This window comes from Mauremys mutica, chromosome 7, assembly GCF_020497125.1.
Source record: "Mauremys mutica isolate MM-2020 ecotype Southern chromosome 7, ASM2049712v1, whole genome shotgun sequence".
NCBI lineage: Eukaryota > Metazoa > Chordata > Testudines > Geoemydidae > Mauremys > Mauremys mutica.
This window is the reverse complement of record NC_059078.1, coordinates 97,336,397-97,361,259: the sequence shown is the minus strand read 5'-3', so window position 1 is coordinate 97,361,259 and position 24,863 is coordinate 97,336,397. Positions and strand designations below refer to the sequence as shown.

The following is a 24,863-nucleotide window of genomic DNA, read 5'->3' as shown; positions in this document are numbered from 1 at the left end:
GACTGATGATAATCTACAAAAAGGAAAATCAAGACTCAAGCATCTGTACATATTCACTAATGGCAGTATCAGAATAAAGAACAAATTTTTAACTATTGGGTTCAGTTCTGGTTTCACTAGATATAAATTACAATGTCATGCTTACCTCTCATCCCCCATCTATGCAAAATGGATCAGAAACCTAGCTAAATTCACTACCTGACACAAGCAAACACTCACCTGCATGTTTTTTCTTGTTTTCTTCCAATGGAACAGATGTTCTGGATGTAACATCTTTGACAGCTTGCCTAAGTTTTCTTTGCTCTTTTCGATATTTCTTAGCAATGCTCTGCTGCTTAAACTGTTTATTCTTTAACTTGTTGTCAAGTTTTACTTTACTAGTTTTCAGCAACTTGCGAAAGCTTGGAACTCGTTTTTTATTTTTTCTCTGAAACCAACAGAAAACTTCAGTTAACTGAAGATTCATGTTTATTTTTTTAAAAAAAAAAAAAAAAAAAAAAAAGGCACTAAATTTAAGTGAAAGATTTAAACCAGACGTGCTAATGCTCACTAACACTTGTGCTGGATAACATATCTTGTAAACAGATTTCTGTGCTTAGGTTTAAAGTATACCCAAATTCCTAATTAGTGAAATTAATGTATTAAGTGGAATAACCTGGAAACAAATGGGCCAAAGATTTTACATAAACATTTCTGAACAATCCTAGTTGATATTTCTGTTCCTAGGATAAGCTGTACAGCAGGGATCGGCAACCTTTGGCACGCGGCTCGCCAGGGTAAGCATCCTGGCGGGCCGGGCCGGTTTGTTTACCTGCTGCGTCCCCAGGTTCGGCCGATCGTGGCTCTCACTGGCCACGGTTCACCGCTACAGGCCAATGGGGCAGGAAGTGGCAGCCAGTAGGTCCCTCGGCCCGCGCCGCTTCCCACCTCCCCCATTGGCCTGGGACAGCGAACCACAGCCAGTGGGAGTCGCGATCGGCCGAACCTGTGGACACAGAAGGTAAACAAACCGGCCCAGCCCGCCAGGGGACTTAACCTAGTGAGCCGAATGCCAAAGGTTGCTGATCCCTGCTGTATAGCATGTAGCATGATGGAGACCTAGTTCATGACTAGGGCTCCCAAGAACCATGGGAATACAATGTCCCTGTTAATTTTATTATCAGCAATCTTGGAAGCCAATTTCCATATCACGGATGTGCTTCTGAGATATCTGTAGGGGTGATGAAGTGAACATTTCAAAAGGTGCCGGGCTTGCTCCCAAAGAGGTATAAGGCAGAGGAGTAACTGGACAGCGCTGCCTCTTCACATGAGGGCTTTCACAGTCCTCGCCTATCTCCTCACCCTTCCTCTTCAGCACCGGGCCTGAGGTGCTGCTGATGGGGACAAGGCGGCACAGAGTCAGGGAGCTTTGGCTGGCATCAGTGTCTGGCCGACAGAGAACCCAGGAACCGTCTCTTTGCGCTCCACTCCCGGGCCCGCCTTGGAGAGGCTGCGCGGGCCTCAGCGACCAGCCGGCGCGGGGCACAAGGCGCCTGTGTGCCTGCCCCAAAAGGACACCACAGGCCCCCACAGCTCATAGCCCTGGCCACGCGGGAGGGCGCCACACCGCCCCGCGACCCCACCCGGCCCGGCTCCCCCCCGTCACAGCACCTTGTGCCCCCCGGCTCCGAGCCTCCCACAGCCACACACCCCGCCCCGGCTCTCCCCCGTCACAGCACCTTGTGCCCCCCGGCTCCGAGCCTCACACAGCCACACACCTCGCCCCGGCTCCCCCCCGTCACAGCACCTTGTGCCCCCCAGCTCCGAGCCTCCCACAGCCACACACCCCGCCCCGGCTCTCCCCCACAGGGCCCCGCTTCCCCCACACCACGCATTGTGCCCCCCGGCTCCGGACCCCCCACAGCCACACACCCCGCCCCGGCTCTCCCCTACTGGGCCCCGCTTCCCCCACGGGGCCGAGCCCTGACCCCAGCCTCCCCCCCCGCACACAGGGCCCCGTTTCCCGGCCCGGCTCTCCCCCTCACAGCCCCAGTCCCCCACTGCCCCGCAGAGCCCAACCCAGGGCCCCTCACCGGCTTCATTACGGCGGCTCTAGGGGTCCCGAACACACGTGGCCGCTGCGCAGTCCCGGAAGCGCGGGGCGGGGCGGGGCTGAGCGGCCTCACAGCGGCCTCTGGCGGCTGGAGGCGAGCACGGTGAGCGCTCGGGGGGGTGTTTGGCTGCGCGCCACCGAGCCCCGGCCGTGTGTACCCCCGCCCCACCCCCTGCTCGGCCCCGCCCCCCGCCAGCCAGCGTTAAAGGGCTCGGGGTCCCGCCTGCTCTCCGACACGTGAGGCAACAGCTGCAGGCGTAGCCATAGAATAGTAGAGGAAAATAGCAGCACATTTCGTCTATCACCAACTTACAATTGGAGACTGAGCACAGACTAGTCCCCACCCTCCTGTCTTCTAAAACACCAAAAAAAAATGTTATCTGAAGCACTCTCGTATCCTCATTCTATAGTAAATACTTATGTGGTCCCGTCAGCACCATATCTGAGCACCTAACAATCTTTAATGTATTTGTCCTCACTACAGGTTCCCAAGTCCTAGGCAATTACCCTAGCCACTGGACCATCCTACTTTTTTCCCCTCTTTTTTTAAAATAATTCACAAGCATTGGTGACAGTTGTAATGCAGAACCATTTTTCTGTTTTGGATTTTCATTGAGCATAGTTAGTAGTAGGTGCTTCATGAAAGCACCTCTGAGGATAGGACAAGAAGCAATGGGCTTAAATTGCAGCAAAGGAGGTTTAGGTTGGACATTAGGAAAAATTTTCTCTCAGGGTGGTAAAGCACTGGAATAAATTACCTAGGGAGGTTGTGGAATCTCCATCACTGGAGATTTTTTAAAAGCAGGTTAGACAAACCTGTCAGGAATGGTCTAGAATAGATAATACTTAGCCCTGCCATGAGTGCAGGGAACTGGACTAGATGACCTCTCAAGGTCCCTTCCAGTCCTATGATTCTATGAAAGCAATAGTAACCATTTCCAGCATGTGCTGGTTCTGGACCAATCCTTTCATTATACCCTTGATGATTAGACTGATCCTTTATTAGCATCTAACTTCAGCAGAAGAAAGCCTAAAACTAGCAAGTGTGAAAAATCAGGACACTTTTTTCAAGGGGGTGAGGGGACCGTATAGTTCTGTATATAAGACAAAGATCCTAATATCAGGACATCTGGTCACCCTACCTGAAGCACATATGATATTACTGCTCACAATTCAGGTGTCTCCTATACCCAAATTAATATCCAATTAATGTTAATCACTTTATTGCCTGAATTGTAATACTGTCCTCTTCTGATCTATTGACAAAGGAAAGGTCACCATCATACCTCTTCTGTCCAAATTTTCACTATTTCCCTCACGTAGAACAAGGTTTGGTGATGATAGCAGACTGATTTCCACCTCCTCCTCACACTATCAGAAAAGCAACCCCTTGTCAGAACAAATTCAACATGTGCCTTTGGCTCAACAATGGAATAAGGCGTGACTCACTGAATACAAGTCAGTTTTTCCATCCTCTTGACTGTCCCTGGCAAGACAGCTAACATGTCCATCTATTATCAAGATAGCAAAATGCCCACCTTGACTCTGTCTCCATCAGTGACCCAAGGACAGGACCACAAATGGAACACTTTCATGGGGGCATTCTCCACATCCCCAGCCTAGCTCACCAGCAAACCAGCACACACAGATCAATATCAACTCATTTGTATTACAGTAGTACCCAAAAGGCCCCACTATTCTGGGCACTGTACATACATTAAATGGGATAGATCAGCAATGTTGCTGACTATCAGCAACGCAGTATATCAAGCTCATCAATAAATACATTATTTTAATTTTCCTCACTACAAGAAAATCCTTTAAGTACAACTCTATCAGACTGAAGAGAAAAGTTTTGCAAGAAGTTTTTTAGGCAAGAGTTTTCTCCTGTATTAAATTAAAGTTGTATGAGAGGGGTAGCCGTGCTAGTCTGGATCTGTAAAAAGCGACAAAGAGCCTTGTGGCACCTTATAGACTAACAGAAGTATTGGAGCATAAGCTTTCGTGGGTGAATACCCACTTCATCAGATGCATGTGGTGGAAATTTCCAGATGCAAATTTCTTCATGAGGTTGATGGATTTCCACTCCATACGGCTAAATGCAGTGTGTCAAGGCACTGCATTTAGCCGTATGGAGTGGAAATCCATCTGGAAATTTCCACCACATGCATCTGACGAAGTGGGTATTCACCCATGAAAGCTTATGCTCCAATACTTCTGTTAGTCTATAAGGTGCCACAAGGCTCTTTGTCGCTAAATTAAAGAAGATGTCCCAAAAGGGAAAAGAGACTCAAGTACTTGTTCTGCTTATGAGTTTTATTTACACAGGATTGTTACTAGTGGTCTTAAATGAAGGCTAGATCCCTTCTATTTACAATTTTATATACATGTTTGTACTTGAAAAGTAAGAAAACTGTACAACAGAACTCAAAAATAAAATACAAATAAATTGGATCCAATTAAAGTAGTGAATACACATAAGAAAAAATCTCAGACATTTTAACTTTAAATTGTATGTTATGAGTAGTATATTTAAATGTAGTTTTAAACCAGATAGCGACATAAAAAGTTTCACCACACTAATTCAAATGTTTAACCAGAACAAGTTATGCAGACTCTGTTTTTAACACTGGACAACTGAAAAAACCTCCCAAATTTAAAAATATGTAATGATAAATCTGACTTCATTTCCACACAGAGGGACCAATTACAAAATCACAGGTAAGCAATTTATTTACATTAAATACTATAAAAAATGGACTCAAAGAGCAAGTGTTAGCTACTTGCAGTATTATCCGTTTTCAATTTCTAATCCCTAAGTTCGAACGTTGTGTTTTACATATTTTAGAAACTAGGAAATATCTGCTTGTGTGACATGTACCATATGATCTTATTTCTCATACAATTAAAAGTATTGCCAAACAATATGCTTTTTGGATTTTTTAGTATTGCACACCATAAAAGAAAGTTTCAAAAACTATTCCGTCTGCATTTTTTTTCCAGCATGTGTGTGTGGACTGAAATTTTTAGTATCAATGCTCCTGAAAACATACAGAGACTGTTGTCAGAAGATTGTTTTTAGTGTTTACCATCAAGCATAAGAGTGAACCATTTCTTTTATTAGTAATGGTTAAGCAAGATAAATTGTTGGTGGCAAATAACTGTTAAAAGGAAAATTAAGTGGATATTCCATGAAGTAAGCTGCACACCCAACACTTCAAAAAACAAATGATTGAAACCATCTGTTACCCATGCTAACTAGATTAAGAACTGTAGCAGCAGTATACCTACCCATGCTACCATTATACTTTAATTTGCAGTGTACAAACCCCTTTATAATACACTACAAATAATGGGCCTGATATTACCAGCATTTAAGTCAGCTGGTCTTTTGCTGCCGATTTCATCTGTAGCAGGACTGGGCACAATATTTCCACGGCTCCTGAGTTAAATTTGCCTAAGCTGAAGAATGAAGCTACAATTTAAGTGAGCTAAATAAGACATACCCCAACGCTTTATAGCATCTGGTACAAACTAACCTAAACAAACTCATTTGGTCCACAATATTTCTTATGGGTTAATTGTGGAGGTAATATTTGTACCAGAGTGTTTGGTTCAGATAGCAGTTCTTGGGCCTTATTTAATATTTAACATTTTCATCACTCTCCCAAAAAAGTGCCTTTGTGGTATTTGTAAAAAAATGTATGCCTAAATTTTTGTAAGTACCAACAAAAGTTATTACAAATGTTTATTGCATTCAGCAGATTCTTTTTAAATATTAAATATGTATTACCCACTTCTCAGTTTCACAAGTTTTAATATTTTGCTCTCTGTGAAAACAATTCTTCCCACAAAAAGCTACTTAATACTGGCAACAGGGTGAAGATTTCATCAATTTCTGCCACTGTATTCAGTCAAATACTGTCTCTCTTCGTGTTTCTTAAGCTTTTCTCTATAGTGGTTTTTCATGTAAAAATGATGTAATAATTCCTTTTTAATCAAGTGGTTTTCTACAATGTCAATAGATCTTTACATTATGGAGATTAGCTTTTCAGTGCTGGGCTATGGTTCTTGTCACCTTCTTTGTTGTCCTTCATTAGTGAGGCAAACACCTATAAATTGGTGTTAAAAAGGCAGGTTAAAATGACATGCAGGTTTAAAAAAATATTTTAATATTTAATTAATATTTATCATAACATAGACTACCCTTATAAAGAGACCATAATACAGATGTTTTTCTCAACAAGGATTATTTACATTTATCATAAACCTGAGGATCCTTACATTTCCCCTAATGTCTAATCTTTAGGCCAAGTGTTATAACTGCCAACCCCCACAAGAAGAGTCTGACTGAAAGGGACTAGAAGTCAGATACCACTAATCCTTATTGACCACAATCAAGGCATTTCCCTTTCCCCTCCTAGGGAGTACTCCCACAGCTCCAGCTTCCTCCAGAAGCAAACAGCTGAGCTCAGACATTTGACATGGCAAAGGACTATCAAGTAGCCCAGCTCACATGACGACTTCACTTAATAAACATCCATAAGCCAAATATATATGGTAGAGTTTTTTTAGTTAAAAAAAAAAAAAGGAAGCACCAGTGAAGCGGGTCAGCTTATGAACAGGTATAGAGAGGGAGAGGTGGGACACAGCCCCTCTCCCAAACAGAGGGAGCAAGGAGAGGCAGCACAGCCAGCAGAGCCAGAAAGGAAGAGGCAGGGCCAGAGCCTCTCCACTTCTGACCATGCTGCTCTCTCCCCAGCCTCTGAAGCAGCCGAAGTTCCGGGGCTGGCAGGCTGCAGCTGTGCCACTCGGCCCCGTCCCCCAGAGCAGGCTGTGGCCGTGCCGCCCAGCCCACTGGAGCACACTACAGCCGTGCCACCTGGCCCAGCCCGCCGGAACATGCAGCCATGTCGCCCAGTCTGGCCCGCCAGAGCAGGCTGCGGCCATGCTGCCCAACCTGCAGGAGAAGCTCCAGCCAGGCCAGAGACATCCTCCCCTGGCCCTCCCCAGATAAGGTGGGAAGGGATGGCATGGGGAGAATATGGGGGTCCCGGGCTGGGGGGTGGGGTCACAGGGATTATTCCCTTGACCTCCAGCTTCCCCCACACACACACAAAAAAACCATTTCCCCACCAGTTGCTGTCCTGGCCCGTCAGGGTAAGCAGCTGGCGCACTGGGACCTTTGTTTACCTCAAGGGTCCGCAAGCACGGAGGTAAACCTAAGTAAACAAACCATCTTGGCCCACCAGTGGCTTATCCTGATGGCCTGAGAGCCAAAGTTTGCTGACCCCTGAATTACAGGGTCATAAAAATTTTCCATTTTTACTTATCCATCGGGGGGGTGGGGGGGGTGTCAGCTTATAAACGAACCAGCTTATGATGGTACCTGTCCTTCACTGCTCAAGGGCTCTGTGCAAAAGGGCCTGATATAGCAAAAATGTGTTTGGCATCTCTTTCATCCCAACCATGGGTTTTGTACTCTTGTAGTCTGATATGGACTTCAGCAGCAACAATGCAAACATTTGCTGAATACTGGATTTTAAATATTTTTCCTACAATTTCTAAAGAAAAAAATATTCTGGGCACATATAGAAAAACGTGACCAGCTCCTGAGCTGCTAAGGCCCACAAGAGATTCAAATGCCACAACAATTCAAAGCTGTACTAAATAGACACAAGATATTTTGCTGAAAAAGTGCCCTGTAAAATTCACTTTAAATCCTATATCTTAGTCAATTTTCCAGTTAGGACATATTACATATAATAAATAAATTTAATGTTTTACAGTAAATATTTGTTTTCTGGACTCATAACTCAACTATGGCATTTTCCCCTACTGTTTCTGCACTGGACTGGAAAGTTGGTCTTATACAGAGTCCTAAGGATGCCTGAACCTATTCATTTTAGGGCAACCATTTTATTATGGTTCTCTTCAAAGCTCCATGACCATGTAGCAGGCAAAAAACACAACTTCTCGTAACTCTTGTTCTTCAAGATGTGTTGTTCACGTCCATTCCAATTAGGTATGCCTGCGCTGCATGCACGGCAGTCAGAAAGTTTTTCCCTTAGCAGTATCCATTGCATCAACTCAGGCGCACCCTGGGGTTGCACCTTTATGGCACTGGATATAGGACCCTGCCAACCCCCCCCCCCCCACCAGTTCCTTTGTGCCGGCTGCTCTGACAGAAGGGTAGGAGGGTGGGAATTGGAATAGACATGACCACCACATCTCAAAGAACAACAGTTATGAGAAGGTAGGTAACCATTTTTTCTTCGAGTGCTTGTTCATGTCAGTTCCAATTAGGCGATTACTAAGTCCAAGTTTGGAGGCGGGTCGGCGCTCAGAGGTTTGCTGACTGTCGCACCACTCTACCGAAGACTGCATCATCTCTGGCCCACTGGGTGATAGTGTAATGTGAGGTAAAAGTGTGTATTGATGACCACATTGCCACTCTGCACATTTCCTGGATTGGAACATGCTCCAGGAATGCAGCTGATGAAGCCTGCGCCCTCGTGGAGCATGCTGTAAGCGGAGGGGCAGGTACCTTGTAAGGTTGTAACATGCCCAGATGCAGGACATGATCCATGATGAAATCCCTTTCATTCCGTACACTACTATGACAAACACCTGAATGGACTTCCGGAATGGTTTTGTTTGCTCAGTGTAAAAGGCTAATGCCTGTCGAACGTCCACATGACATTTTTCCTCCCTGCTGTTGGAGTGCAGATTAGGGCAGAAAACTGGGAGAAAGATGTCCTGGTTGACGTGAAACCGGGAGACAACCTTAGGAAGGAAAGCTGGATGCAGCCTGGACTGAACTTTGTCCTTATAGAACAGTGTAAGGGGGCTCTGATATTAAGGCTTTGAGCTCAGACCCTTCCTGGCTGACATGATTGCCACCAGAAACACCACCTTGTATGAGAGTACATGTTACCAGAGGTTCAAAAGATGGCCCCATTAGTCTGGAAAGGACCAGGTTGAGGTCCCATGCCTGTCAGATGTGCAGGTATAGCTGCCCAGGTCTTTCAGGAAAAGACCAACCATGGGGTTGGCAAAGACCGACCAACCACCTGCACCTGGATGGAAGGCAGAAATGGCAGCCAAGTGAACCTTTATTAATGACATGGACAACCCCTGCTGCTTGAAATGGAGAAGGTAGTCCAGTATGAGGGGTATGGACAGCGTTGTGCTGACCAGATTGAAAATCTCCTCCACTTGGCCAGGTAGGTAGCCCTTGTGGAAGGTTTCCTACTGCCAAGGAGGCTTGTCTGACCGGGTCCGAATAAGTGAGCTCCATTGGGTTCAGCCATAGAGCTTCCATACTGTGAGGTGCAACAATTCAAGGTTCAGGTGCTGGAGACAGCCGTGATCCTGAGTTATCAAGTCCAGGAAGAGCGGCAAGGTGATTGGGGCTTCCACGGACATTTCCAGAAGAGAGACATGTACCAGTGCTGACAGGGCCAGGTTGGAGCTACCAATATCACTGAGGCCTCATCACTCTGAACTTTGAGGAGCACCTTGTGAACAAGAGAAATAGGAGGGAATGCATACAAGAGGTTTCCCTTCCAGGGAAAGAGAAAAGCGTCTGTGATAGAGCCCGGGCTGTGAATCAGAAAGGGGCAAAAATACTGGTACTTCCTGTTGCATCATGTGGCAAACCAGTCTATCTGGGAAAACCCCCACTGTTGGAAGATAGAGACCACAGAATCCAGGCACAAGGATCACTTGTGGCTGTGGAACGACCTGCTGAGATAATTCGCCAATCTGTTCTGTACTCCAGGGAGGTACGATGCTTCCAGGTGTACTGAGTGAGCTACGCAGAAGTCACACAGTTTGAGGGCTTCCTGGCACAGGGGAGAGGTGCGTGCACCCCGTCTGTTTATATAAAATATCACTGTCGTGTTGTCTGTCATAACCAATACACATTTCCCCTCCAGATGAACTCGGAAGGTCTGGCATACTAGGCGGACCGCTCTCAACTCTCTAATGTTGATATGGAGGGAGAGCTCTGCCTGTGACCAGAGATCTTGGGTCCTGAGGTCTCCCAGGTGCGCCCTTCCTCCCACCCCAATGCAGACGTGCCCATCACCAGCAAAAGGGATGGTTGAGGTCTGGCGAACGGGACCCCCGTGTTCAGCACCCGCAGGTTGAGCCACCACAGGATGAGTCGAGGACCAGATGAGGTAAAGTGACTCTTGTCCAGACCATCCCAAGCTAGCCATGCCTAAAGAGGCCAGAGTCTGAGTCTGGCATGCTGTAACACATAGGTGAAAGCGGCCACGTGTCCCAGAAGCTTCAGGAAATTCCTTGCTGTGGTGGTAGGAAACTGTCTGAGGTTTCAAATGATGTTGCCCAGGGCCTGGAACTTCCATTCCAGGAGGTACACCCTGGCCTGTGTGGAGTCTAGTACCGCCCCTATATACTCTATCCTCTGAACTGGGGACAGAGTTGACTTTTGCATATTGAGAAGCCTAGTTCGTCAAAAGTTGCTCTTATGAAGCCGACTTGTGCCTGCACTTGCGTCCTGGAGTGCCCCTTAATTAGCCAGTCGTTGAGGTATGGAAAAACCTGTACTTGTCATCTGCGCAGGAACACAACCATAACTGCCATGCACTTGGTAAACACTCGAGGAGCCACTGACAGGCCAAACAGGAGGACCGTGAACCAGTAGTGACTGTGGTTCACTATGAACCTGAGGTACATCTCCTGGGGGGATGGTGTGATCGCAATGTGAAAGTAAGTGTCCTTCAAATTGAGGGCAGCAAACCAGTCACCTGGATCCAATAAAGGGATAATGGAGGCCAAAAAACATGCTGCTCCTGAGGAACCTCTTCCACTGAGGGTTGCCTGAAGTGAGGCTTGGGCAACCAGCTTTCCTTCCTCCACTTGGGAGGAGAATTCTGCCCTGGAGTCCTCTAGCAACAACTCCATGAATTTGGAAGTTGTAATTGCCAGGTGGTTAGAGATCCAGAGTTGTAGCCCCCTCAGTGGCATACATTTTCCTCCCTTTTTTGGGAAGGGCCCTGGTAGCCTTGGTTCCCGCTCATTCGCCACAGCTGCCACTAGGGAGTCCGGCGGCAGGTGGGTATAGAGGTGCTCAAACTCTTTCCTCTTTGCTGTTGGTAGTAAATAGACTGGAGTCTGCCACAAGGTCTTAGTAGTCTCTTGTCTGGTCCCTATCAGAGGCAGGGTAAAATGGGAGGGACCAGAAAGGGCAAGGATGTCCACCATCAGGTCAGAGGACTCGACCACCTCCTCAGCCTGGATGCCCTGCTGGAGCACCCTACTGTCCTCTAGGGCTGGGGCCGTTGATGTGCCCGCCACTGCCTTGTCAGGCGAGGAGGAGGACAAGACCCTAGGTGGGAGTGGGTCGTGCTCGCTACCCTCGAAATCGAGGGGATCTCATTATGTGGCCGGTGCTATCGGTGCCGCAGCGAGCATGGCCGACGTCCATGTCGGTACTGGAGGTATCGGTGCCAGCAGTACAGCGACCGTCTGGGAGGCTGAGGGCACATACGACGCCGACTTCACAGAAGCCGACCTAGAATAGGACCAGTGGCTCTGGCCCTGGCAGAAAGCCCAGGGGGTCCAAAAGAGTCACGGGGCTGCCAATGACTCAGCCATGGTCCCAGCTGCAGGTGGTGTCCTTGTCTGCAGGACCTTAAACTCCTGCTCCTTCTAGACCTGATGCGGTAGGACTCCACTTCCCACTCAGAGGACTCTGTATAAGAGGACGATGCAGGAGTGGATCCCGTCAGTGCCGGAGAGTGGCGTCTAGGGCTAGGGGACCAACGCAGCTCCCATACCCATGTGCTCATCAACAACTCCGGTCATCAGTGCCAAGGGGATGGCAACCAGGGCAGCATCAGCATCAGCACCAGTTTGCCCCCGGACGGCACCAGGGGCCTCACGGGTGCTGCTGAGACTGACGCGGGCGTCCTGTCCCATCTCGGGGCAAGGGGAGAGGGGAGGTGATGCCATGAGGGCAATCCGGTCTTCAGCCGGTTCAAATGCCTCCAGCGTGGATGGCACCTGCAAGTCATGGCTCTCCCGAACCGGAGAGTGGAGGGGGTCTGGACTCAACTGGTCCCGGGGGGAGGGGCAGGAATCAACACGACTCTCGATGCAGAGGCCGAGCTCACGTGGCCCAGCACAGGTCTCACAGTGGGCTCCTATAGCGCTGCTCTGGGCATGAGGGAGCATCCCCTCTCTGGTCTTCTCTTCTTGTGGGGGACTGGAGCAAGATAGGTGTCGCCCACTGCCCTGTGTGGAGCTCCTATGGGGCAACGCCTGCCGGTGCCAAGAGTCTCAACTAGAGTCCTTTCTCGGCGCCGACTCGTGTCCTGACTCTTGGCATCAGCCTCACCGAGTCAGGGTCCAAATGGGGGCACAAAGCAGCCTCTATCAGAAGTACCTTGAGGTGCTGCTCCCTCTCTTTTTGGGTGCTTGGGTGAAAACCTCTGAAGATCTTGCAGCACTCCTTGAGGTGGCCTTCCCCCAGACACTTCAGGCAAGAAATGTGAGGGGCACTTTTTGGCACATGCTTGCCACAGTCTATGCAGGGTTTAAACCCCAAGGACTGAGGAATGCCCTGGTACTGGAGAAAAAAAAAGGGGGGGAAGAGTGCACCCCCAACTAAATCCTATCTAAATCTAAACTAATCTACTATACACTATAGACAAACTATTTACACGAAGTCAAGAAACTAAGGGAGTTGCACTTATAGAGCGAGAGCCACGAGCATTCCGGCCAACCGTCACTGGTGATAAGAAGGAACTGAGGGGGTGGAAGGTTGGCAGAGTCCTATATCCAGCGCCATAAAGGTGCGACCCCAGGGGGCACCTGAGCCGATCCAATGGATACTGCTAGGGAAAAAACTTTCCGACTGCCATGCACACGGCGCACACACACCCCTAATTGGAATTGACATGAACAAGTACTCAAAGAAGAACTTTCATTCTTGCACTTATTTTCCAATGAAGGAAGTAGTAAGCTGTCGCCTCCATGAATGACACCAGATCGGCTCTTCAAATAGATAAGAAGGATGCACTTCACATGGAGAGAGCAATCCAAACATATGCTTTTGATACAGTTTTTTTTTTTTTAAATAAAGAAACACCACATACAACAGATTTCCAGCAGAAAGTAGGATCTATAATGGGGGAATTACCCTACATGTTTTGAAATTATACAGGCCACTGTCTATTTTGAGAATTGTATATTATTAATAACTTTTAGTCACATTATTATTTTCGCTCACCTGGGCCCATTTTTTGTTACTATTCTGCACCTGAATAGCTGCAATGCAACTAAAAAGTTTTTCTGATGTGATGTCTTCAGGCAGTTTTGTTAGAAACTGTGCTATATGAATGAAGTCCATCTGTAGGAGGATATCTTCATATAATCGAAGGATTCCTAATCCTGTTCTAAACAAAAACTCTTCTCCATCTCTACAAAAGACATCCCAGACTCGACAGGCCAGATCAAGTGGTAGTGACTTGCTGTAGAGTGTGAAGATCCTATAATGTATAAAAAGGTAACCAGTTAGTGCTATTGTTTTACTTCAGAAACATGATCGGATCCCATAGCCCTCCCTTCTCTAGGTTACTGAAAGCTATCAAATGACAAATTAGCACTGACATGTTCAAAAGCTAAACGTTTTCTAGTTTTATCCTTTGTCAAATAGCTGCAATCTTAAAAGCTAGCAGAGTTTTAGATGGTCCCCTAGAATTTAAATTCCCAATCTGAGATTGTCTGCTATTTCCTTCCCATGCTACAGGGAATACTTCATTTGAGAGCCTTCCTTTTTCCCTCCCCCACAGAGCAATTCAAATATTCCCCACCCACCGCAGTTCAAATGTCTCCAAAGAGACAATGTGGAGTAGGGATATACAACACTCTCAACAGGGCTTTTTCCTTGACTTTTGTTTTGGTTTAGGCTTCAGTAGCATTTTTATCCAGTTGATTGGAAAAGGCTTGAGACATCATATGGACATGTTCAAAAACAAATTTTAGCAGTTCTGACAGGCAAATATGACTTTCAAACTTCAGGTTGATTAGCAGTTTCTGAACAATTTTCATTTTTAGGGACAGATCAACATTTTGTTATTCTGGGGAAACGATGGTATGAAATTTACTCAGGTGACATTGGCAACACATACAATTCATGACATACATTCAGGATCACTTCATTTCTAAATCCAGTCATTTCTGGGATGAAGCAAAACAGCTCTTCAATGCACACCACCTCACAAAACACTTCAGAGTCGTAAAAGGAGAATATTGGAATAAATTAAAATTTGGGGAAACTTGATTAGGGGAAAACAATGGTTTTTTTACATTTGTGTTTATATTGGTGGCAATCCAAAACTACTTTGAAGATGTGTGGATGTAGCAAATTTTAATTATTTTCTTGCCAATAAATTTTAATATATTTGATATAATAGCACTACCAATTAATGTGTCTTGTAGTTACCAATCATGGATCAACTCAAGTAAAAAGTGTTAAATGTATATATAAATATGTATTAAGGTACTTTGCTCACATTTTCAAAGCGTACTAACGGTTTTCCATTCTTCCTTTATTTTTTTCTCTCCTCATTTTTAGTGTATTCCTCCAATTTGAACATTAAGTACTTTTACATGTTTGTTACTCCTAAGTCTATACTTTCATTTTAATTCTTATTCTTTTATTCTGCCTCTACCTTAGTTTTCCCTTCAGACTCTCCTCTTACTCTTTTGTTCAGTATCCCTTTACTGCTCCCTCTACCACTACAACTGGACCAAAATGTCACTCCCTTGAGCCTCCTCTTCCTGCCCAGGTTACAACTAAGCATCTCAACTATGTGGTACTGGAGCAAGGTCAAAAGGCCTACTAAATTCTTTGAATCTCGTTTTCTATATGAACGTATGTGTTATTTCTACTTCCAGTTCATAAATGTATATTGATGCTGGAATTATGTGCTCCTGTCAGGGCTGCCATGGGATATGCAGCTGTGCAAAGTAATTCTCCAGGAGTTTGTGAGACCAGAAAGTTTGGAGCCACAAACTCATGACCTATACTGTACTTCTGCTGGGGGAAAAAAAATGATGCAAAATGGGGGAAAAAAATCACAAGCAGTTGCTAAATCAGGTTTGCTGTGGCCATTAACTTACCAGTCTATCAAGTATATGTCTGGAGTAAGACTATATGATTTGAAGTGAAGAAATAGTTTTGGGAGATTTTCTTCAAAGAATACTTCAAACGCTGCAAAATATTTCAGCATCTGTAGGGGGAAGTATCACAAAAATTGAAGATCTTCAAACCTTAAAACTCGTCCATAGTACAACAAATTCTGCTTTTTATTTCTCTCTAGAAATGTATATCTTTAGGTAATTAATCACACTAACTTGATTGTCTAATTCTAACCATCATTAGAAATTGTTTGCTATCCAAACGAATGAAGGATTAAAATGTTACTAATAGTAAGAATACCTTCTGAATCAAAGAATAAAATCAAGGTCTAATACTTTACAATCGGTTAGCATACCATGCTGTGATCCACACGAAAAAAGGCCAGCTGGCATGGCTTGTTTAGAAGGTTTGCAAAGGCAATGAAAGCATCTGCCTCTTCCAGATTGAGAATGAGTACTGCGGCAATGAAGGACATCCCTTGTACCTTCAATAGGGAAGTGCAATTAGCACACAAAGAATAAATAGCACAGTATCTTATATGTTTGTAAATGCAAATATTTATAATCTGCAATGTGTCATTAACCAGTTACAAAAAATTTTGAGATGTATACAAGATAACATGGTTAAGTAAAGGCAAAATATTAAATCAGTAATTACAAAATTCTTTACAACATGTAGCTAAAAACAGCGATAACATGGCTCCAAGAAAATCATATTTATTGTACAGAAGTAAGTTGGAGATGTTTGTCACTGAGGTTCCAGGAACATCTGGGGTGATCAAAGGTGCTCTGGGATTTGGAATGCCCCCTCACTTTAGGGAAGACAACAGGCTGGATGCAGAGCTCATTAGCTCAGCAAAGACAGAGTTTGGTCCCAAATTCATTGTTCAGGTATGGAAAAACTGCTACAGGGAAATGAATCACATGGGAAAGGGTTCAGACACAGCCAACTACATTGGAACAGAGACAACACTCCAGTTACACAGTAAAGTCAACTGGAACATTTCCATTAGCCAATGCCATTTGTTCTCATGCCCCCAGCTCACACTCCCTAAGTGCATATATAAATAGTTAGCTACATTTAAATTTTTACACCTCTGCTGCCTGGGAATCTAGGAGCAGAGAAGTCAAAGTGCCTATCCATTTCTCCCACTATTTCTACCTACTGACATGTTTCACCTCCATCTCATCTAGATGACAACAGTGTTTGGGAACTTTTAAAAAAAGAGCATTGTAACAGCAACAATCTACTTTCTTTACAGAACTTCCCTACCTGTAATAGGGACCATAACATCAAGTAGGTTTTCAGAGAGATATGCATCATATGCTCATTAAGATGGGAACTACTTTTAAAACTGCTGGTAGCACGGCACAATAAAAGTACAGAGAACTAGAAGCTGTGATATACTGCAACTTAAATATCTGCACTATAAAAAAAAAAATATCAGTACATAGAGCAAATACTTACATATCCCACATCAGGTCTGTAACACGTATATGCTCCTAAGACACTATGCAAGAGATCATGATATGGACCTCCCTTGGGGAGAGAAAAAAAAATGTGAATTCCAACTGGAACAGGTACAGAGAAGGGCTACTAGGTTTTCCATTCCTCGGATCATCCTATCTTATGAAAGGAGACTCAAAGAGCTTGGCTTGTTTAGCTTAACCAAAAGAAGCCTGAGGGGAGATATGATTGTTCTTTATCAATATATCAGAGGGATAAATATCGGGGTGGGGGGAGGAATTATTTAAGCTTAGTACCAGTGTGGACACAAGAACAAATGGATATAAACTGGACACTAGGAAGTTTAGACTTGAAATTAGATGAAGGTTTCTAACCATTAGAGGAGTGAAGTTCTGGAACAGCCTTCCAAGGGGAGTAGTGGGGGAAAAGACATATCTGGCTTCAAGACTAAGCTTGATAAGTTTATGGAGGGGATGGGATGATGGGATAGCCTAATTTTGGCAATTAATTCGTCTTTGATTATTAGCAGGTAAATATGCCCAATGGTCTGTGATGGGATGTTAGATGGGGTGGGATCTGAGTTACTACAGAGAATTCTTTCCTGGGTGCTGGCTGGTGAGTCTGGCCCACATGCTCAGGGTTTAACTGATTGCCATATTTGGGGTCGGGAAGGAATTTTCCTTCAGGGCAGATTGGCAGAGGCCCTGGAGGTTTTTCGCCTTCCTCTGCAGCGTGGGGCACAGGTCACTTGATGGAGGATTCTCTGCACCTTGAGGTCTTTAAACCACGATTTGAGGACTTCAATAACTCAGACATAGGTTAGGGGTTTGTTACAGGAGTGGGTGGGTGAGATTCTGTGGCCTGCATTGTGCAGGAGGTCAGACTAGATGATCATAAGGGTCCCTTCTGACCTTAAGTCTATGAGTCTATGAATACTTTTGTAAAGCTTTCCTCTACCTAGGTAACTAAACCAATTAAATCAATTATTATTTTAAGACTCAAAGGTGAGCCCCTAAATTACTATGCTATTTGTTACCACTGAATCCCCAACTTCACCATACACATGAATTTTGCTTCAGGATCTACAATTATAAAAAGCAATTCTTAATATAGTGTTATTATCAAGAATATCACCACTGCTACATTTAAAAACAAAACAACACAAACATATATGGTGTCTTGCGTTCAATGGCTATAAAATCTCATCTCAACTTTTCAGTTATTTTGAATGGACACACACAGTGCAAATATACTTCATTCAAGTGACACCACAAGCTCTTCAACTCTTGACATACAGTACATAATGTGAATTCACAAAGCTATGGCCTCTTCATGAAACAGATTTTAAAATCTCTCACCTTCTGAAAAATATAGAAGGACGGAAATGTGCGTGATATATCCAGCTTAATTAGTTCCAGGCTGGCCTCACGGTCAGCAACAGACACACCTGCATCTGCAAGTAAACAAAAAAAAGTCATTTACAAAAATGGATAAAATACGCAGCTACTTCTATAGACATGTCTTTATGAGTCAATATGAAGTCACACATGCATATACAGAAAGAATTTCAGGAAATTGTCAATGTCTAAAACAGGAGAAAAAAAGAATTAATTCTTGTTCTCTCTCTAAATGTACTTCCTCCACAAAGCCATACTGTAAGAGCTGCATACCTAGGAACATACTCCGAGAACTTTTTCGAAAGAGCGGCTACTTACAATAAAGAGCTTACAATAATTAGAGTTCTTTTAGATGCCTTTGTCCACATGGATCTTGCTGAAAGTGTATGTGCACCCTATGCATGCAAACCTAGACTATTTTAGCCTGCAATGTCTGTTGGAGGCTGAGCATGCCTCCTTGCACACCCTAACTTTCCCTCACCTCCAAGACAGGAACCCCTCTAAGGCATGCTACAGACATTGTAGAGTGCACCTTAACTGTAGAGGGATGGAAATGCTTATTCATAGTATACAAGATCTTAATACTATCAGTTCCATTAAAATCAGGCTCATGGAACACCCAATTGGTGCTGCAGGTAGAGGAAGCTCTTTGCCACCGGTCTCTCAGATCACTGCCTCACCTCTGTGTCCAGAACTATACAAGTATCAGATCAGGGGGGAGAGAAGAGAAAAATCAGGCTTTTCTTGTTTCTCCAATTTCTCTCCAAAAAAAAAACAAAACCCAGTAGGTTTCTGCCCACTGATACCTGGAACATTACTGTTTTTTTTTTAATTGAGCAGGTCAACAGAAGAAAATAAGATTCATTACAATAAGTTCTTGCTGCTTTGATCCCCTCCTGCTGCCCCTGGACCTCCCCACCACCCAATTTGCAACCTCCATGTTTTATTATGCCTCTTAACTGCCAACTTCTGTTGAAAATCAGTTCTAGGGTCATATGGCTAGAGTCACACAACTCCTATAGTGAGGCTCTGGAAGCAATGTCATGAAGGAGAACCAGAGTTAACACCCACTTTACTAATCCAGAATTGTCACTCTAGTAATTCAAGAATTGCCAACTAACTTTTTCAATTGGTTGGCAGCAACCACTATGAACTGTTTAGCATCAAGATACCACATAGCAATCTGCTTAAAGACAGGTTTCGGGAACTGCACTGCTGTGAAAACAGGAGTTTTGAAATCAATCAAGTAGAATGGAAAATATTAATTTCTGTAACTCACCCCAAGATGGCTCTTAACAGTTTTTTTTGTTTGTTTGTTTTTTAATCTTACTGGACTACAAAAAAGTCATGTCATGAAATCTCATTTTCTCTTATTAAAATGTGTATAAAATTCAGAGTAATAAAAACTTTTGGTTTCCATTAATAAATGCTCGTCAGTAAATAAATACTATAACAACAGCCAGTAGGCAGTAGCTGTACCTGTCAACATTTAAAAGCTAGAAAGTTATTTGAGGAGAAAAATAGAGAAAACTTGAAAATACATGAGATTAGAAAAGCTTCTGGAAAGATGTGAAAAAAGAAGAATATTTTGCTAAAGGAATTAAGGCCAATCTAAATACATAAAGTAAAATCTCTGGTATTTTCTGGACTCTCTACATAATCATCAACTAGCATCTTCCTGCTCTTGAAAATATGGGGGAAAATGGGGTGGGGGGGAGAACATACTTCAAGTCCATTTGGTTTGTACTTCCCTTGGAAATTTATAAGAAAAGCAACATAAATGCAATATGAATACGTTAAACCAGAGCTAGAGCCCCATTTTTCCTTTTTAAGGGTGTAAAAATAAGCAAATCAACATTCTGCTTGAAAGGTGATACTATAATAATAATAATAATTAAAATTAAAATCAAACTGGTGGTGGTAATACAGTGCCAAAGTAAAAAGGTTATTAAAGTCACTTAAACATGTACGCCAAAGATAATCAAGCTTAGTGTCATGCTCATATATACAAAGATTTTTAAAAACAGTTTGTCTCAGATTAGTCACAGATGTGGACTGAGGAAAGCCTGAGTAATTTACTGGCAAAGAAGCTTTGGATGGTGTAAGCAGAAATGTGGACAAAAATATTTTTCACTTTCACATGATTGCTGTATTTTTGAGCGGCTGTGTTTTGAAAAAACAAAGTGATTGTTATGGCAGTAAACATTTTATTAACCTCTACAAAAATAGTACCCCTACTTAAAAGTACAACAACAAAACAAAAAATAATTAAATGAAATGACATTTTAGAGGAAAAATCTCAGTAGTAGCAGCACAATAAATTAATACTTATGACAAAGATTTTTTCAACAATAAAAGTAAGCCATCCCCACAATATGCAACTGAAGAAATGGAGACAAAACTGAAAAAATGCAGAGGGATTTAAAATTACACAGATGCATGTATATAAACAAATGTTAATATCCCCATTTCATAGATCTGAGAGGGGCAAGAAGGTCTTGCAGTTAGGAACCAGACTGGGATGAAGACCTCAGGCAAATCACAATCTTTTCATCTCTGTTTCCCATCTGTAAAATGGTTGCCAATACTTTCCTGTTTCAGGGCTGTTCATTTATGTTTGTGAGGCATTTAGATACTAAGATAATGAGAATCACACAAGCAAGGCTAGGAAATGACAGATTATACTAGAATTTAGGATCTTCTGGCTCTTTTTGTGCTTGATCTCCTAGACTTCTGGAAAGACATGATGTCACTGGTCCTGGATTTTCGAAGACTCAAAGGAAAAACATTCACTTAAAAATTAATTTTGACATTAAGAAACTGCTCCCGCCAACAACATGTCTTTTTGCAGGCACCTCTCTTAGCATGGGGAGCACTAGAGAGTATCCACTCTATGACCTGCTACAAGAAAAAAGCATCAAGGACAAACTGGACCTGAACGCACTGAAGGTTTTAATTCTCATCTGAATTGAGCCTCTGAGCTTTCAGACATTTGCCCATCTGTATGTCAAACCATACAAAAAGCCCTGCAAATCATGTTTGGTATTATCATTGTAAGAACACACCTTCTATATCATTCTCTGAATTTGTCTCACTGAAGCTTTTCCATCGTTCCTTGGCTCTGGATAAGAAGATTTCATAGAGTTCTGCAAAACAGAGCAAAACCATAGCCAACACACACAACCATAATGAAATATATTCAAAATAGAGCTCTTTAGCTCTGGTCTCAACTGCTCCTACCCCACCCAATCTATGGTCTAGGATCTTAAAATGAGAAAATCCATTAGACGACATTACTAAACATAAGAACATAAGAACGGCCGTACCGGGTCAGACCAAAGGTCCATCTAGCCCAGTATCTGTCTATCGACGGTGGCCAATGCCAGGTGCCCCAGAGGGAGTGAACCTAACAGGCAATGATCAAGTGATCACTCTCCTGCCATCCATCTCCACCCTCTGACAAACAGAGGCTAGGGACACCATTCTTTACCCATCCTGGCTAATAGCCATTTATGGACTTCACCACCATGAATTTATCCAGTTCTCTTTTAAACACTGTTATAGTCCTAGCCTTCACAACCTCCTCAGGTAAGGAGTTCCACAAGTTGACTGTGCGCTGCGTGAAGAACTTCCTTTTATTTGTTTTAAACCTGCTGCCTAGTAATTTCATTTGGTGACCCCAAGTTCTTGTATTATGGGAATAAGTAAATAACTTTTCCTTATCCACTTTCTCAACGTCACTCATGATTTTATACACCTCTATCATATCCCCCCTTAGTCTCCTCTTTTCCAAGCTGAAGAGACCTAGCCTCTTTAATCTTTCCTCATATGGGACCCTCTCCAAACCCCTAATCATTTTAGTTGCCCTTTTCTGAACATTTTCTAGTACTAGAATATCTTTTTTGAGGTGAGGAGACCACATCTGCACACAGTATTCAAGATGTGGGCGTACCATGGATTTATAGAATAAAATTTAATCCAATAAAATTTCACTGCATTATACTTTTACACCTATAGAGTTCCAGAAATATCTACTATATAATGCTTTGTTCCGTGATGAACATTCAAATCACAAAAGAGGGTGTAGAAACAAATCCTTGTTTTAATTACACATTTATTGAAACAAACCCACTTGTAAAAGCAGGCGAGTACTGTGTCCAGTTCTGGGAAAGATATGGATAAACTGGAGAGAGTCCAGAGGACAGCAACAAAAATGATAAAAGGTTTAGTAAACCTGACCTCTGAGGAAAGGTTTAAAAACTGAGCATGTTTAGTCTTGAGAAAAGACGACTGGGGGAGGGGGTCAATAAGTCTTCAAATATGTTAAAGGCTGTTATAACGAGGATGGTGATCAATTGTTCTCTGGTCCATGTCTTGTATAAGGCTCAAGAATTACTATCGCTTATGATTTTTAGAATGAAAAGCTCGTAAAATTACTTTGAAGTTTCCATTAAAATTTGATATTTATTATAAAGAACTTGAAGGTGCAACCAATCAAGGTTTGGCTGTACATTGCTTTTTACCCCTGTAGACATGTCTTGACCTACCCAGACTGCTCTTTTTACAGTGTTTGGAACTGGGAGATTTATTTTTTATTTGCAATTTAAAAAAACAAACAAAAACATTGAGCCATCACTCCTCTTTCCTAAGCATTGGCTTTGGCATGGTATACCAGAGCTTTTCCTCTATGTAGTGGTTTCAATAGAATTTAGAAGAGCTCTTCTACCTGTCTTTTAGCTATATAAAAAGAGTTTATTTACTGTGTTTTATTTGCTATTCACCAACAGTTCATGGCACTTGACCCATGAGAGCATTTTATTTTAAAAAACCACCACAGGCAGAGTACTCATTAATAGTATGTACAATATATAAGGAATAGAATAGCACTTAGTTGGTCATTATGTTCTTGCAAACACTCAGGGATTTCATTCTGATAGCCTGGGTTAAATGCCTGATGCACTGAAATAGTTTTGAAGCAGGTCAATATTTAAAACTTGTCAATGCACAAAAATGTATAAAAATTGTGTGAATGAAGTTAGCACCAAGTTCTAAACACGTAACTCAGCCTTTTTATTCTTTTCTAAATGAGCTGGAGGTCATTAGAGCATATTATAATCACACTCAAGTATATATATTATTCAAGCATTATTCCCCCTGCCCCCGCCAAAAAAAAAATCACAAATACCTAAATTCAGTTCTCAACTTAGATTTTTAATTACTCTAATCCACAAGTGAAAAAAAGAATCTTTCCTTTATGTATCTTTGGTGGGAAATGTGTCTTTATACTCAAAAGGTGTGCTCCAGAATAAAAAAAATTGTGCAATTTTTATGTATTAGTTACATAGCAATGAAAAGAGGTGTTTAGAATGGAAACAAAATCCTCATAGCTCACAAAGGACTGTGCTTATAAGGCTGTGAAATATTATTTCTATAATAAGTGAACACATCCTAAAGGTGTCAGTGGTTTTCTTCAAACCAGACTTTTTCTTCATTTTAAAAACTGTATTAAAAACTCACTCTATTCATACCTTTTTAAAAGAAAAAGCCTCATATAAGCTGACAACCATTCAATGGCAAAGTGCAATATTTCTGATTTACCTGATCTGTAAAAGGGATCATCCCCCCTTATCAGAGACAGCAAACAGAGGAAAGAAAGGGGGGGGGGGGGAAGAGAGATCGGTACTAGTTTGGATAAACAAAGTAAAGAATTTTGCATAAAAGGGTACGTATACATGACCCGCACCATGAGTAATATTTAATTCATTTCCTATAGCTAGACTCCAGACCTTCCCACGAACACTTGGGGGTAACCCCTGCCACCACAATTCTCGAACTCTTCTGGTAGTACGCCTATGGGAAAAAAGAAAAGAAAAAAAAAAAGAGGAAATTTAGCAATTCCTGTTCCTGACCTCACTGAGAAGTTTAGCAGTAACATGACAAGCTACTACCCATGTCAAAATTCAAAGCTCTCTGCTTATGCTCTTGGACTGAAAAGGGTTAAGACCACAATGCCTAGCAGCCCACTGTAAGGGACATCTCATGTTGCTATAATAATTCCTCATCACATCTGAAGCACTAATGATGGGATATAAACCTTCTTTGGCTAGTAGGATCAGTCCAGCATATGGTCAAGAGTATGGTGGAAGACCATGAAGTGGGTGGTTCCTCTGTGTTCTAAGAGGGGGGGAAAATAAACCACATTTGTATTAGACTTACACTAGGAAAAACGTGTTTACTCACATGCCTTCCCAGTTAGGTAATATTTCATTGATCCAAATCACCATAGCACTAGCAATATTCTCCTCTTGCTTGAATCGTTCTTTCATTATTCTTTTCCTTTTATGTGCTTCTTTAATTTCTGTTAAATAGACAACGTTTTAATGCATGATACTATAGGAGCACTGAGCTGGATAGTTAAATATTATGATAGTTTTGACCTTTTCTAGAGACTAAGAGTTAGACATATGAAAAATATATTTGCATATGAACTGCTTTAGAGATTGAAAGCAGGGATTATCAAATTAGTTCTTTAAATAAACTCATTTCCCTAGAAGATAAGTCATGTACAAATACATAGGTCTTCTTACATGCCTCATTGTTGGCTTCAAATGTAGTCCTGCTTTGAAAAGTGACTATAAAAATAACAATGCAGTATTCCACATTTACTGTAGCTAAATGATTTCCATGTCAAATGTACTCAGTTTATCACAAATGTTTTTCTCCAAAACCA

General features: G+C 42.8%; 2 protein-coding genes across 8 annotated transcripts in view; both read right to left on the bottom strand.

Annotated features, from left to right (window-relative positions):
• NOC3L (NOC3 like DNA replication regulator) overlaps positions 1-2,153 on the bottom strand; it is a 41,139-nt gene extending 38,986 nt beyond the window's left edge. For 3 of the 4 annotated variants that reach the window (XM_045022803.1, XM_045022802.1, XM_045022801.1), the window contains exons 1-2: positions 2,073-2,153; positions 220-427 (exon numbers count right to left, since the gene is read on the bottom strand). In XM_045022803.1, the coding sequence (XP_044878738.1) occupies positions 220-427; positions 2,073-2,081 (217 nt within the window). In that variant the 5' untranslated portion in view covers positions 2,082-2,153. Of the gene's footprint in view, positions 1-219; positions 428-1,341; positions 1,446-2,072 lie in introns of those variants that run through there. The other variant, XM_045022804.1, reaches the window with a different exon arrangement.
• Positions 2,154-4,395: 2,242 nt separating this feature from the next.
• TBC1D12 (TBC1 domain family member 12) overlaps positions 4,396-24,863 on the bottom strand; it is a 100,784-nt gene continuing 80,316 nt past the window's right edge. For all 4 annotated transcript variants that reach the window (XM_045024980.1, XM_045024978.1, XM_045024979.1 and 1 more), the window contains 9 exons: positions 24,374-24,491; positions 23,877-23,983; positions 21,199-21,279; positions 18,095-18,189; positions 16,737-16,808; positions 15,625-15,753; positions 15,251-15,360; positions 13,356-13,614; positions 4,396-6,204 (listed from right to left, as the gene is read on the bottom strand). In XM_045024980.1, the coding sequence (XP_044880915.1) occupies positions 6,136-6,204; positions 13,356-13,614; positions 15,251-15,360; positions 15,625-15,753; positions 16,737-16,808; positions 18,095-18,189; positions 21,199-21,279; positions 23,877-23,983; positions 24,374-24,491 (1,040 nt within the window). In that variant the 3' untranslated portion in view covers positions 4,396-6,135. The remainder of the gene's footprint in view (positions 6,205-13,355; positions 13,615-15,250; positions 15,361-15,624; positions 15,754-16,736; positions 16,809-18,094; positions 18,190-21,198; positions 21,280-23,876; positions 23,984-24,373; positions 24,492-24,863) is intronic.